The following is a 14,509-nucleotide window of genomic DNA, read 5'->3' on the forward strand; positions in this document are numbered from 1 at the left end:
CGGTTAGTCCCTTAGAACGTCCGTTGAGCGAGACAAAGAGCTGCTCTGTCTGTCTGAAGACAGTCGAGCGAGACACATAAGCCCTTAATGCCCTGACCGGGCAAAGGAAGCTCGCGTCCTTCTCCTCGTTAGAGACCGGCAGGGCCGACAGGGAAATCACCTGAGCCCTAAACGGTGTGTTGAGGGATTTAGGAACGTACCCGTGCCTCGGTTTGAGTATGACTTTCGAGTCATTTGGCCCAAACTCCATACATGTCGCGCTCACTGAGAGCGCTTGTAAGTCCCCTATACGCTTTACTGAAGCGAGAGCCAGAAGAAACACTGTCTTGAAAGACAAGTGTTTGATATCTATTGATTGGATTGGCTCGAATGGGGCACCTTTCATTGCCTCCAAGACCGTAGAAAGGTCCCACATGGGAACTGAGGGAGGTCTGGGAGGATTTAACCTCTTAGCTCCTCTAAGGAAGCGAATGACCAGATCGTTCCTTCCAAGTGACTGGCCAAGCGTCAGTTTAGTAAACGCTGCTATGGCCGCCACGTAAACCTTGAGCGTGGATGGGGTTCTGCCCTTATCCAGTAGCTCTTGCAGGAAGGAGAGAACCTCCGTCACCCCACAATTTGGGGGTGATATGCCATGGGCTGTGCACCAGCTAGAGAACACAGACCATTTTGAGGAATAGAGCCGTCTCGTAGAGGGGGCCCTAGCCTGCATGATCGTGTTTAACACTCCCACCGGGAGGTTAGCGGGTACCGGTTGATGGCCCACGCATGTAGGGACCAAAGCTCCGGGCGAGGATGCCAGATCGAGCCCTTGGCCTGAGAGAGGAGGTCCCTCCTCACTGGTATCGGCCATGGGGCAGTGCTTGTCAGCTGCATCAGAACCGGGAACCAAGCCTGGTTCTTCCAGAACGGAGCCACTAGTAGCACTGAGCATCCATTTTCCCTGACCCGCTTTAATACCTGAGGTAGGAGTGTGACGGGGGGAAAAGCATAGAGCGGGCAGCGGGGCCAGACATGGGCCAGCGCATCCCTGCTCTTGGAGAAAAACTCCGGACAGTGAGCGTTTTCCTGAGACGCAAACAGGTCTACTTCCGTTCTGCCGAATGTCTCTCACAGCAGCTGGACTGTCTGCGGGTGTAGAGACCATTCTCCTGCTGGAACATTTTTCCTGGACAGTCTGTCTGGTCCCACATTCAGGTGGCCAGGCACATGCGCTGCTCTCAACGAGCGCAGATTGTGCTGAGCCCAGACCAAGAGGTGCTCCGTCAGCCTGTAAAGGTTTCGGGACCTGATACCTGCTTGGCGATTTATATAGGCCACCACTGACACGTTGTCCGAACGGACCAAGACGTGGTGTCCTTTTATCTGGGGACAAAAACGCCTCAGCGCGTTGTCGACTGCCATCATTTCCAAGCAGTTTATGTGTAGAAGCTCTTCCCGTTCTGACCACTGGTCGAAGAACAGTCTGCCCTCAAGCAGCGCTCCCCATCCCGAGGTGGAGGCGTCCGTAGACACCACCTTCACACTCGAGGAAGTCCCCAGGCTTACACCTGACTGGTACCAGTCGATCACTCTCCAAGGTTTCAGAGCTGAGACGCATTTCTGATCGACCTTGAGGCGAGAAAGACTGGTGGTCCACGCTCGGCGCGGTACTCGCGCTTTTAGCCAGAACTGCAGTGGGTGCTTGCGAAGCAGACCCAACTGGAGTACTGATGATGCTGAGGCCATGATACCCAGCATCCTTTGAAACTTTCTGAGCGGAACTATAGTGCCGCAACAGAAGGTTTCCGTCATGCGCTGAATATCCAGTCTGCGCTGCAGCGATAGCTGTGCTGTCATAGACAGCGAGTCCAGTTCTGTGCCCAGAAAAGATATTCTCTGACTGGGAGACAGTGAACTTTTCGCCCAATTGACTTTGAGACCCAGATTCTCGAGATGTTCGAGTAATATGGTCCTGTGTTCTATGAGCTCTGAGTGTGACTGAGCTAGAACCAGCCAATCGTCCAAGCAGTTCAAAACTCGCATTCCCCAAAGTTTCAGGGGTGCGAGCGCCGCGTCCATGCACATCGTAAATGTACGGGGTGCTAGGGACAAGCCAAACGGTAGGACTGTGTATTGATATGCCTGGCCCTCGAAGGTGAATCTCAAAAATTGCCTGTGACGTGACGCTATTTGTATTTGGAAATATGCGTCCTTCAGATCTATTGACATAAACCAGTCCCCTTGGCGAATTTGCGCGAGGATTTTCCTGGTTGTGAGCATTCTGAACCGGCGTTTCGAAAGCGCTTTGTTCAGCTGTCTTAGATCTAGAATGGGTCTGAGACCCCCGTCTTTTTCCGGTACCAGAAAATATCTGCTGTACAGACCCCTTTCGCTCTGAGCTTGAGATAAAGGCTCTATGGCCCCTTTGCTCAACAGTTTCGCAATTTCGGTTCGAAGTAGATGTGCTACTTCCTTTTCTACCATAGTTTCGATTTGCGCAACGGTGGGGACGTCGAGCGAACTGTAGTGAATAGCCTCTTTTTATAATGTTCAGCACCCATTCTGATACCCCGGGAAGCTTTGCCCATGCATTTGCATGAATAGCTAGGGGTTGAATGAGATCTGGGCTCTGGCCGTGACATAGTGGCGGCCGGAGAGCTTCGGTATGCTGCAACATAGACGCCGTGCTTGCAGCGTTCGAGGCGGGGGGCGCGCTGATCACAGCGGGCAGCCTGCCCGCGCTCGACTCTCTTATGGCAGCTTGCTGAGAGAGAGCGAGTGGGGGGGAAGCCCTTGGAAGCCCACAGGCTTTCATGTCTGTGAGTGAATGTGGGCGCGGGACAGCGGGCACATTTACTACACTGAAAAACACCGTCTGCTTGAGCTGACTGTATGTGCGTTGGTTTCATTTTTACAGAAACCGTGAGACATGCAGTGTGTAGTGTTGTGGGCACTGGGCACATTCACTACGTTTAATGCACAATCGACATGAGTCGATTTTATGTGTGCGAGCCCTGTGTGGCGGGCTGTGCTTGTGTGTAGGAATGAGCACTGGGCTGTGGGCATTTTTACTACACTCATAACACCATCGGCCGTGGCCGGAATACCAGAAAATACACTCTTATGAGATTTATCTGGGTCGCCGTAAAGACGGCGTTTGTGTGCAGGCAAACGGGCTGTAGTACCGGCTTGTTTTCTGCTAAATACACTGGAACAGTCGCATTTTCTGGAACTGAACGAGCGGGAAGTTTTGGTGGAAGTCTGGCCACAGCGCGACTTGAACACCGTCGCTTTCCTAGGCGGGCTAGGAAGACTTTGAGGCCTCGTTTTTTTAGAAACGGTGTTTGGGTACAGGCGAGCGGGTTGTACAATGCGCTCGTTGGCTGCAAAATACACATCTGCAGTCGCCTTTTTAAGGGGACTGACAGAGCGAAAACTTTGACGGCATAATTTTATCTGTGTTGCTGGGCAATCTTGTCGAGTGATTGTTGCTTGGGCACTTTCCCATTGAAAATGGGCAATAAATTTCTATCTGGATAATTTTGATCGGCCGTGGGCACTGTGTATCATCACCTTAAAAGTTGCCCTGTGTATCATCACACATTGAACAGCATGTGTTCACCTTAAGAACACATGCTGTTCATTCCGCCACTGAGCCACAGGGGGAAACACATAAGCTTTCAGTTAGTGCAAGCATATAAGAGAGCGTCAACATGTCTTGTGACGGCGTTTGTTTGCAGGCGTGCATGTATTATAACAGACTCGTTTACTGCAATATTGACATTTCCAGTCGCCTGAACTTCAGAGGGGACTGAGAAATGTGTGGGAAATGGAGGTTGGTCCGGCCTTGGCGGGACTAAAAACACTCTTTCCTCCTTTCGCCGGCGACGCACGCGAATGGCGAGGGCGGGGGTAGCTTTCTTGTAACGTAAAGAAAACTAGCCCAGTGACCGTCCGTTTCTGACATCCCTTGCGAATGGCGCAGTTTGCGCGGCACGAGCAAAGGGAGAGAGAGCGGAAGAGAGAGAGCGTCATCATGTTTTGCTTCAGCGTTTGTTTGCAGGCGTGCGTGTATTATAACAGGCTCGTTTGCTGCAATATTGATATTTCCAGTCGCCTGAACTTAAGAGGGGACTGAAAAATGTGTGAGAAATGGAGGTTAGTCCGGCCTCGGCGGGACTAAAAACACTCTCTTTTCTCCTTTCGCCGGTGAGTGACCCGTGAATGGGGTGCAAGGGCGGGGTAGCTTTCTTGTAACGTAAAGAAAACTAGCCCCGTGACCGTCCGCTTCTGGCCTCCCTTGTGAACAGCGCAGTTTGCGCGGCTCGAACAGAGGGAGAGAGAAAGCTAGCCCCGTGACCGTCTGCTCCTGACATCCCCTGTGAACGGAGCAGTTTGCGCGGCTCGAACAGAGGGAGAGCAGGTATCATGCTCCCATGACGGAAGCGGCGACAGACGGCGGCCGCTGTCCATAAGGAAGAGACTCTAGCGAAGCGGGTGAAGCAGGCGGGCGAACCGGCGAGCTTTGCGGGTTGGGGGAGGTTCCGGGACCCGTTGAGCACGGCGCTTTTTATGGCGCGGTACCGCGGCGGGTGGAGGTGCAGTCTCAGAGAAGGATGCCAGGCGAGTCCTCAGAGTCACCATAGGCAATAAGCTCGCAGTGAGGGCAGCCGCCGTCAGCGAGCGCGAGATCTGCAGGAAAGGGGGGGGGGAAGGTGGTCGCCCGGCTCTTTTAGTGCACTGAGAGTGTGTGTCGCGGCGGCGAACACACACACACACACACACACACACAAAACACAGTAGCAGAGAAAAGGATATAACACCGGATAGCGCAGCAGGAACGGCGACTGAAGGCGGCGCGGCCAGCGGCTTCAGGTGCAGTGGCTCGTCCCGCTGAAGAGCTTTCTCAGACGGCGCGGCTTCTTTCTCTCCGGATCCAGCGATGCGTGAGCTTCGCTGAAGAGTTGAAAAATCAGATTATATCAGCCTGTCAAGCGTATTGAGCGTATTTATAGGCCTAAGCCACGCCTGTTTCGGCGGGACATGACGCAGTGGGCGCGAAGTGCCCTCATTGGATCTGGCATCACGAAAGGCCTCTCTCGATAGGCTGCTGCAGTTGCCACAGGTCAGCCAATAGGCACGCGAGCTGTCTTGCCTATGTCTGCATGCTGCCGCAACGCGTTTTACATTATTACAAAATTAAGGATAATTTTTGGCTTAAATATCTCGCGGAAAAGAGATTTCCCCCATAGCGTAAGATATTACGCAGTACGAGAGAACCTCTCGTAAGAGAACAGTAGTTAGAATGCAATAGTAAGTGGTTTGAGTGTTCTGAGGTGGGTAGTAACGAAGTACATTTACTTCGTTACATTTACTTGAGTACTTTTTTAGAAAATTTGTACTTTTAAGAGTAGATTTGAATGTGGGTACTTTTTACTTTAACTCGAGTACATTTCTAATGAAAAAACTGTACTTTTACTTCGTTACATTGGGCGACGTTCCTCTCGTTACTTTATTTTAATGCAATATGTGGTGTTAAATGCGTAGTTTATTCCAAGCGCGCTGTATCTTTTTTTCTGGACTTGAGCGATGCTCAATTCACAAATTAATCACTCTTTTGAGTCGATTCTGTTCAAAGACTTCATCAAACAAGTTGGCAGATCTGTCTAAGTCGGTTCGCGAATCAGTTTGAATGATTCAGTTCCTGATTCTGTTCAGTTCCCTGCACGCACTGAATCATCTGAAGCAATTCAATACACACTGGACTCGGAGTCGTAACAGGAAGATTTAAGCACATCAAGAGCGTTAGATGAAGTTGCAGTGGACCTACAGTACAGTCAAGTGAGAGCAAATCTTCAAATGCATCATATTTTTGCCAGCGATGAAGATCTTTATTAGTTGAACTTGAACATCTTCGTAAGCCAGCAACTGCCAACTGCAAAGCCCCAACATTCCCAAACTTTTTAAGTTAATTTGCTTTGTTTTGTTTACTTCAAAAGTAAAGCTATTTTCAATTTCTTCAGGTTCAGGATAGGTGCAGTAAAAGGTTAAAATAAACCCCATTTCAGGCTGCTATTAGTATAATAAAAATGGTGTCAAATTAGCTTTTTCTTTGCTGTTTTTGACCATAGATGGTCAAGATGTTGTAAAATATAACAAATTACAATTTCCCCGGGTCAGAATTGTATGGAAAAATGTGTCCATTTGTCTCTGTGAGTTGTTTACATCAAAAGTTATGGCACTTATATCACATTAGATTTTTCGGGTTTGGTGCAAAGGTTTAAAAATAAAGCATTTTGGACATTATTTCAGCTTGGTACCCAATTTAATTTTAAAATAGACACCTGAATGATAAAGAAATAACAGTTTGTGAAAAAAAAAAATCACCCTATGCGCTTGAGAAAACGAAAATATAGTTGATCCTCTACACATTTGTGGCCATTTTTTGCTATTTTTGTCCAGAAATAGGGTCAATGTGTTTTCAAATGTCAAAAATAACCATTCCATTCAATTCCTGGGGTCAGAATTGTATGGGAAAATATGTTAATTTGTCTCTGTATGTTGTTTACTTCAAATGTTATGCCACTTTCTATATAATTTTTGGATTTTTCGGGTTCCGGTCGGGTGCAGCAAAGGGTTAAAAATAAAGCATTTTGGACATTATTTCAGCTTGGTACCCAATTTAATTTTAAAATAGACACTTGAATGATAAAGAAATAACAGTTTGTGAAAAAAAAATCACCCTATGCGCTTGAGAAAATTTAAATATAGTTGATCCTCTACACATTTTTGGCCATTTTTTGCTATTTTTGTCCAGAAATAGGGTCAATATGTTTTCAAATGTCAAAAATAACCATTCCATTCAATTCCTGGGGTCAGAATTGTATGAAAAAATATGTTCATTTGTGTCTGTATGTTGTTTATTTCAAATGTTATGCCACTTTCTATATAATTTTTTGATTTTTCGGGTTCCGGTCGGGTGCTGCAAAGGGTTAAAAATGAAGCCTTTGGGACATTATTTCAGCTTGGCACCTGGCAGATTCTGAAAATAGACACTTTAAAGATTTGAAAAAATCAGGTGGCATAAAAAAAGCCGGGGGGTGCGCGTGGACCCCTATTTCCATCTAGACTAGTCTGTGAATGAATGATTCCACAGGAGTCAGGACGGTATATTCGATTTCATTTCACTCAGGTAATACATTTTACAACCAAACAGATTATTACGCCACGATACTAGAAAGTATGACATTACCCGTTTTTTGGACATATACATTAATTTACATTAAATAAAGCTACCATTGTTCACAGTTTATGAACACCCGCCATCCTGCGGTAGTTTGTGTGTATTGTTGCGCAGTGGCGTGCGAACTCGACTTGAAAACGAATGCCTTTGCCTGCCGTAGACAGTTAACCAGTTTAAACATGCTTGCAGAAATATACATTTGATTATATTTTGGAGAACAGTCAGAAGAAGATCCGTCGATGTACTTTTATTTGTTTTTTTTTGTGTGTTCAGATGTTCAGTAGCAGTCATGAGCGCGAGCACATGTGAAGAGTTTTTAACTCTTCTCTGTCAATACATGCCTTTGAATGCAACACTCTGCAGATTCACTTGATTTCGACATTGTCTAATAATCCAAATGTAGTTGTATAAGTTACTATTATACAAACCAGAGGACAGGCAATGATTTTCGAGCTATACAGATGGCAGAAATAATGCTTACGTCTCTCTTCTGTTTTTGTTGCAAAGATAGCTGATAATAATAGTCATTTAAATAAACAAAATCTAAATAATATCATTTTATATATATGACGACTTATATATATGAAGCCTCTAAGTACCATCTGAAATTTTCTTCTAAAAGAGCATTTTTATCAAGCTCAAATGTTTATGTTCACACTTAAATGGCAATGAAAAGTAGCCTACCTATTAATTGTCATTAAAGTGAAATTACTGAACTTAAATATACGAGCTTGATACAAATGATTGTTTTAGAAGAAAATTTCAGATGGCACTCAGAGGCTTTTGCATCATGAAGTCTTCATATATATATATATATATATATATACAAGCCTATATGATCCGAAGTAACTAGTTACTCGCTACTTGAGTAGTTTTTTCATTGGATACGTTTTTACTCTTACTCAAGTAACTATTAAGATTCATACTTTTACTTTTACTTTGAGTGAATATTTCTATAAGTACTTGTACTTTTACTTGAGTACAGTTTTTGGATACTCTACCCACCTCTGTGAGTGTTACTGTATTTGCTCTTACATTTTGTTTGTTAATCAACAGGTTTTCCTTCAGGATCTCAGGAGATTGTACATCAATATGAGCTGTCACTCATACAGAAGTATGAGAATGAGTGGAACTTCCTATTTGGTCAAAAAGAATCATTGTCTGTCCTCTATACTGAACCAGTGATCATTCAGAAATATAAAAATGACATCTTTGAGATCATCAGTGTGGACGAGCTTTTGAGTTGTTTGCAGGTTATGGGTGGTAGTTTCCAGTTCCATGATCCAGTGAGTGTCATTCTCCAAGGCAACTCTGGCAGTGGCAAATCCTTCATAGCACAGAAGATCATGTTGGACTGGGCATCTGAAAGGTTATACTCTAGACGTTTTGGTCTAGTTTTCTATCTGAGGTGTGAAGAGCTGATGTGTATTTCTGAGGAGATGAACTTAATTGAGCTCTTGAGCTACAGCTGCAGTTTAACATCTGATCAGATCTCACAGATGTTACAGCAGTCACCAGAGAAGGTGCTTTTCATCATTGATGGATTTGATGAGCTGAGACTCACAGAGGACATTTATGACATGTCACCAAACACTGATCCGCTTCAGAAAGCCCCACCTGAGGTCGTTCTCTGTGGCCTAATGAGAAGGTACCTCATCTCTGAGTCCACACTGCTGGTCACCACCAGAACTAAGAACACTGTGAACAAGATGCTGAAAGGACAACTGTGTTTCACTGAGATCATGGGCTTTTCTGCAAGTCAGGTGGACGAGTACTTCCAGAAGTTCTTCAGGAAAGAGTTTGACTGTGTGAGAGCAAATGAAACCCTTCTCACTGCCTGTTCCATACCTGTTATCCGCTGGATCATCAGTGAGATGTTCAGAGTTGGTGCAAATGTAACAAGTGGACTGGAAACCTCATCCTCCATCTACGCTGACTTTGTGTCCACTCTACTGGAGCATCACTGCCAGGGTTTGAGTCAGTCCGTCCCGACCCTGCTGAGGAGTCTGGGTCAGCTGGCAGAGAGAGGGATGCTGGAACATCAGGTCTTGTTTGATGAGAAAAGTGTGAATGAAACTGCTTCAGATCCTGATGGCAGTCCATTCCTGTGCAAGTTCCTCATTAAGAGAAGAATCCACCAGGAGACGGTGTTTAAATTTATGCATCTCAGCTTTCAGGAGTTCTTCACCGCTCTGTACTATGTCCTTCTGGATGAAGAAGAGTCCCAGAGGAAAGTCAGAGAGCTGCTTCACATTGTAGAGAGAGGATGGACTCTGTCCTGTTGGTCTGATAGAGACTTTTCAATGACAGATGCAGAAGTTAGACATTCAGAGTGGCTGCAGCCTGTGATTCTGTTCCTCTGTGGTCTCTGTAAGAAAGAATGGATCCCCTCATTCTTTGAAAAGCACAACATTGCCGTCTCTATCAACACAGAATCACAGATTAAGGAATGGATCAATCAGTGCTCACAGAGATTTCAAAATGAACACATGCTGTTCATTCTCCATTGTCTCTATGAGCTCCATGAAAAAAGCTTTGTTGGGAAAGTTTTGGAAGGTTTGATTTTGATAGATCTGTCAAATATTCCACTGAAAAGGACAGACTGTTGGGTGTTGAAGTACTGTTTACAGTGCTGTGAACACATCAGAAACCTGAAACTCCATGTAACATCTGATGATCTGAAGATGCTTCAGCCTGAACTGTACCGCTGTAAAGAGCTGTGGTGAGCGAAACTTTGTGCCTTTTCTGACACCTCATCAACACATGACATTTTACAGCACTTACATTTTATTTACAGAAATGTCAATACATTCACTTCTCTTGGAGCTCTAAATGTAAATTGTATCTGTTTCAATACTTACGCAATATCACACAAGCAATAGTGCTGTAGAACTGAATATGAGCACAGCTGTGATTCAGCCTCGAGTGTAATCTGATATTCAGTATTACAGCAGTCATTATTGTGTGATATTGTTTTGATTTTTACCACACACTGCTTACTCCACAGTCCCTGAGAATCACTTTTCTGAACCAGACTGGAGTGAGAGAAAATGCTGAGTCTAAACTTATGAAAAAAAAAAAATGCTCCTATACTTTAGTCTGAATCACTGTAAACACACACAAGCCCAGAATTACCTGTTTGTGTAATGAAGATCAAATATGATATACTGTGTGTGTTTTTTTTGACTTTCAAAGGTTGATGACGGATCACATTTCAGACGATGTTGTTGGTTTGATCTCAGCTGCTGGTAAAGGGAAGATTCTGCATAAACTCAAGTAATGTATAATTCATTTTAGAATAAAATTTTACTAATTGCCATATTCAGTAATTCTGTATATTTAGTCAAGTTTATATAATAACTAATAATGAAATACACTCATTAAATTTTGCCAGTATACAGAAGCCTGAAACCCATGAAAGTGGATTTTTCCCAGAGATCACTGTGTCAGTCAGAGATGAAGACATCACGTATGAAACTCTTATCACTTTTCACACACAAAATTGCAGTCTCATCCTACCATCTGATAATTATTATAAAACTATACTGATGTTTATATCTGTGAATGCTTCAGGTTGTCTTTTAGCAGTTCAGTGATCACATCATTGACTCTAACCTGTCCAAGTTCAGTGGTTTCCACAATCGACTCTGTTGTACAGTTGGAGAGTAATTATGATTTGTGAGTGGAAGCTTCTTTCTTTCTTTTTCAGATAAACCCCCTTAATAATTGCTGCCATTTACTACCAAAAATATATTTAAATTATTAGTGCACCCAGAAATGATTATTTACTCACCCTTGTGTTGTTGCAAATCTATAAGACTTTCGTTTGACAAATCTGTGTTTCAGAGGTAAAAAAGTCTTATGGGTTTGCAGTGAAATGAGGGTGAGTAAATGATGAGAGAATTTTCATTTTTAAGTAAACTATCCTGTTAAGGATCTTACATCATTATCAGTTGGTAGATTTATTAGCTGTTTATTAGATTAATTTTTTTATTTATTATTATTCATAAAAAATAAAAGCATGTATATCAAAGCTTTGAGCCTGAGAACCAGCATGTCACATTTACTACTTCATCTGGGTTTTGTGTTGTTTAGTTTTTTTGTGGGAGAGGAACCTAGTGTGTTGGTGTTCCTGAAATCACTGTCTGATTTGAAGAAAGTCTGTCTACATGGTTCACGTCTGAGTGACACATTTGCCGCTGAAATCCTGTCCCTCATTCAGGCCTGTCCCAGCCTGACTGAACTCAGGTAACTGCAGTATTTGAGCATTCACAAAGGTTTTATGTCGTTTTTTTATTACTATTGTGAAAATTAAATATCTTAATAGTTTGTTTTCCATTCGATTACTCATACTAATTATCATAATAACTAGATTTTCCCCAGCAGCCATTGAGCACAATAATCCAGAAGCATTTATAGTTTTATTTTTATTTTCTTATTTTTAAAATCTTTTTCAGGATAAATTCCAGAGATGGATTCATGTTAGAGAAGTCGCTGAAGGAATCATTGAAGAAGATTGATTGGACCCTGACTGTGTAAGAGTTAAATCGTCCCCTTGGAATTATAAGGTTCTATCTGACATTTTTGTCAAAATTGAGTTATTCACATATTCTTATTCTGTGACAACTTATTTACATTATGTGATGTTTTTTTTTAAGTTGTGTACATTTTGGGACTTTTTATTGAAAAAACAAAAAGGTTCTATCTACAAAGTCGAACTCTAACTTGGCTCTATAAGGTTCTATCTGCGTGAGCCAATCAGCACTTCGAATGGACAGAAGAGGACCAATCAAAATATGAGTCATAGAGAGTATAAGTCTGTGTTTTAAAAAATGAGTCACAGAGAGTATTATAGTTCTGTGTTTTAAAATATGAGTTTTTGAGACCTTGAAAAAATGAGACCTTTTTGTGATTATATAGTCAGTGAATCATTTTTCAATGATTATTAAACTTTATGAATTAATTTGCTGTCTGTTTTCTTGCCGTTTTTAAAGTCTTAAAATGTCTTAATTTTTTACAATATTAAGCCTTAAAGGTGAAATAGTCAACAATTTAATTGATGGGGTCTTAATTACAACAATAAACGTTAGCATGTTATTTCAGCCCTACTGATGTCTCTAGAGAGAAAGCCATTTTACCTGGCCCACTTTAGGTGGAATAAAGTCCTGCTCAGATGTATTACAGTAGCTGCTTTTTGTCTAAACAAAAGAAAGATTAAAGTAACAATTTCTGCAATAATGTGTTTAATTACCCACCAAATTGGTACCAAAAATTAACATCTGCACTGGACAAAATATTTAGACCTACCTTGCTTAATTTGAAATGTCATAAATACATGGTATAAGTGCTAAAAATATGAAATAAATGTCATAGAAAGGATCAAATTTTACTTTCTAACAAATGTTGAGACATTGCTACAACATTAATAATTTTATATTTAGTGTTCAAATAATGTTTTGGCAGATAGAACCTTATAATTCTAAGCGAAAAGTGTTTTTTTTTAGAATTAGAAGGTTCTATCTGCATTTGACCCATTCCAAAAATCCCCATTTACAAATTTGAGAGGATTTTGATATTGTATATTTAGAATACATTTAGGGTCCCTGTTATTTTCATGTTTGAAAGAAACTTGTTCCCCATATACATTTTCCTATATGTAATGCAAAAACTTTGAAGCTCAATATCTCAAAACTGCTCAGAACGCAGATAGAACCTTATAATTCCAAGGGGACGAAATATTATACTTTTTTTTAGCAGTTTCTTTCAGTTCATTATGAAGGTAATGTTCTGTAGACATACAGAAAATGATAATTTTGCTGTCATCAAGAGTGTTTAATGTTATTCTCCTTAGCTGGGGAAATTCAGTGTTGATCAAGCCAGATGAGAAGAGACTCACAGTGGAGAAGCTGAACGTGAATAAAGAAAGGAGTGAGAGCATAAGTAAGCAAATTGTTTTTTTTAATATAATCAAGACTCCTGCTATAGAGCTTGATCTGTGCCTTCATTATGTACCTCATTATAACTCATATTCCTGAGAATAAACCAAATAATCTAGAGAACTGACAACAGTCAAAACATCTGATAGTAAAGCGTTCACTATTGTATACATGATTAGAAGACCCACAAATGATGACAGATGCTTTCTTTAGTTGATTTTATTTGAATTATTGGCCAAGTGGCAGGTAACTCAGGTTTATTTACCTTGATTTAATTCATTTGTTTTATTTAACAAATCCCACTTTCACTTACTTGGTGCTTTGGGATATGTTAATTTTAGGAGTCAGAAAACAGAATATAATCTCAATGTAATATGTAGTTTTGAGTTACACAGTAATGTTCCTAACAGTAATTTCATAAAATCTGATCTGATTTTCTTTGCTTATAAATGTTTTATGTAGGCTAACATATGAGTCTACTTATAAATGGCTGTATCTGAAATGTTTTTATTGTGTCCAAAAGTTTTTGAATAACCAGTTATTTCAGACAAATGCTCGATGGTTTCACTTGTTCTTAATGATGTTAAAGTGTTTGAATTGTGTTTTGTCTGACAGAAGGAGAGAGTTCAGATTCTGGGTCTTGCTCATCATCAAAAGCTGAATCATCTTCAGCACAATCAGTGAGTAGAAGCTGAAGAGTCTTTCTTGTTATAACAATTATTATATTTTGTTTGTGATATTTATGTGTGAATGAATCGCTTTGAATCTGGAGATGATTTTGAAGCTATAAAACATTCTACTAAAAACAGTGGTACGGTATTTCATTTAATTACACTATTTTGTAATCCCATTATTCAGAATGTTTACATTTAATCTTTTACATATAATACTGTAACATGACATTTTAGAGGATAAAATAAACTCTTTATACTTTTCTTTATTTCAGTCCTCAGAAGATGCAGAAGTGTTCACACCTGAACTACTTCAAGGAGATGATGAGGACAAACACAAGAATACATACAGGTATTGAACACTCATTTATTTTTGGACATTGTTAGAATGTAAGCATACTGTTTTGACTTTATAAAGTTTAAAAATAAAATTAATATTATGTCCTCCAGGTTTGTGTGTCCACATGCTGGTCAGTTTTGTTGCAGTCTGACCAGCCTTGTGTTTGTGATGGAGGGTGAAGGAGAGGTGCTGTATAAAACTGTCTCATGGGATCCTCGTGTGTTAGATGGTTTGGGTCAGATGCAGCCAGCCGGACCCTTGTACAACATTGACTGTTTTCATGGTTCAATCTCACAACTGCACTTTCCACACTGTGAAATATTTTCTGGTATGTGTA

General features: G+C 41.6%; 1 protein-coding gene across 1 annotated transcript in view; it reads left to right on the top strand.

The window, feature by feature from the left end:
- The window catches only part of LOC307161837 (NACHT, LRR and PYD domains-containing protein 1 homolog), a gene marked incomplete at its 3' end in the record, with an annotated part of 43,737 nt that overhangs the window by 22,371 nt on the left and 6,857 nt on the right, over positions 1–14,509 (top strand). The window contains exons 6-15 of the mRNA XM_079876774.1: positions 8,282–9,947; positions 10,421–10,501; positions 10,620–10,694; positions 10,799–10,903; positions 11,321–11,473; positions 11,683–11,760; positions 13,077–13,165; positions 13,777–13,841; positions 14,108–14,184; positions 14,283–14,500. Coding sequence (XP_079732900.1) covers positions 8,282–9,947; positions 10,421–10,501; positions 10,620–10,694; positions 10,799–10,903; positions 11,321–11,473; positions 11,683–11,760; positions 13,077–13,165; positions 13,777–13,841; positions 14,108–14,184; positions 14,283–14,500 — 2,607 coding nt within the window. The remainder of the gene's footprint in view (positions 1–8,281; positions 9,948–10,420; positions 10,502–10,619; positions 10,695–10,798; positions 10,904–11,320; positions 11,474–11,682; positions 11,761–13,076; positions 13,166–13,776; positions 13,842–14,107; positions 14,185–14,282; positions 14,501–14,509) is intronic.

This window comes from Squalius cephalus (genome assembly GCF_949319135.1).
Source record: "Squalius cephalus genome assembly, chromosome: 7".
NCBI classification, from domain to species: domain Eukaryota; kingdom Metazoa; phylum Chordata; class Actinopteri; order Cypriniformes; family Leuciscidae; genus Squalius; species Squalius cephalus.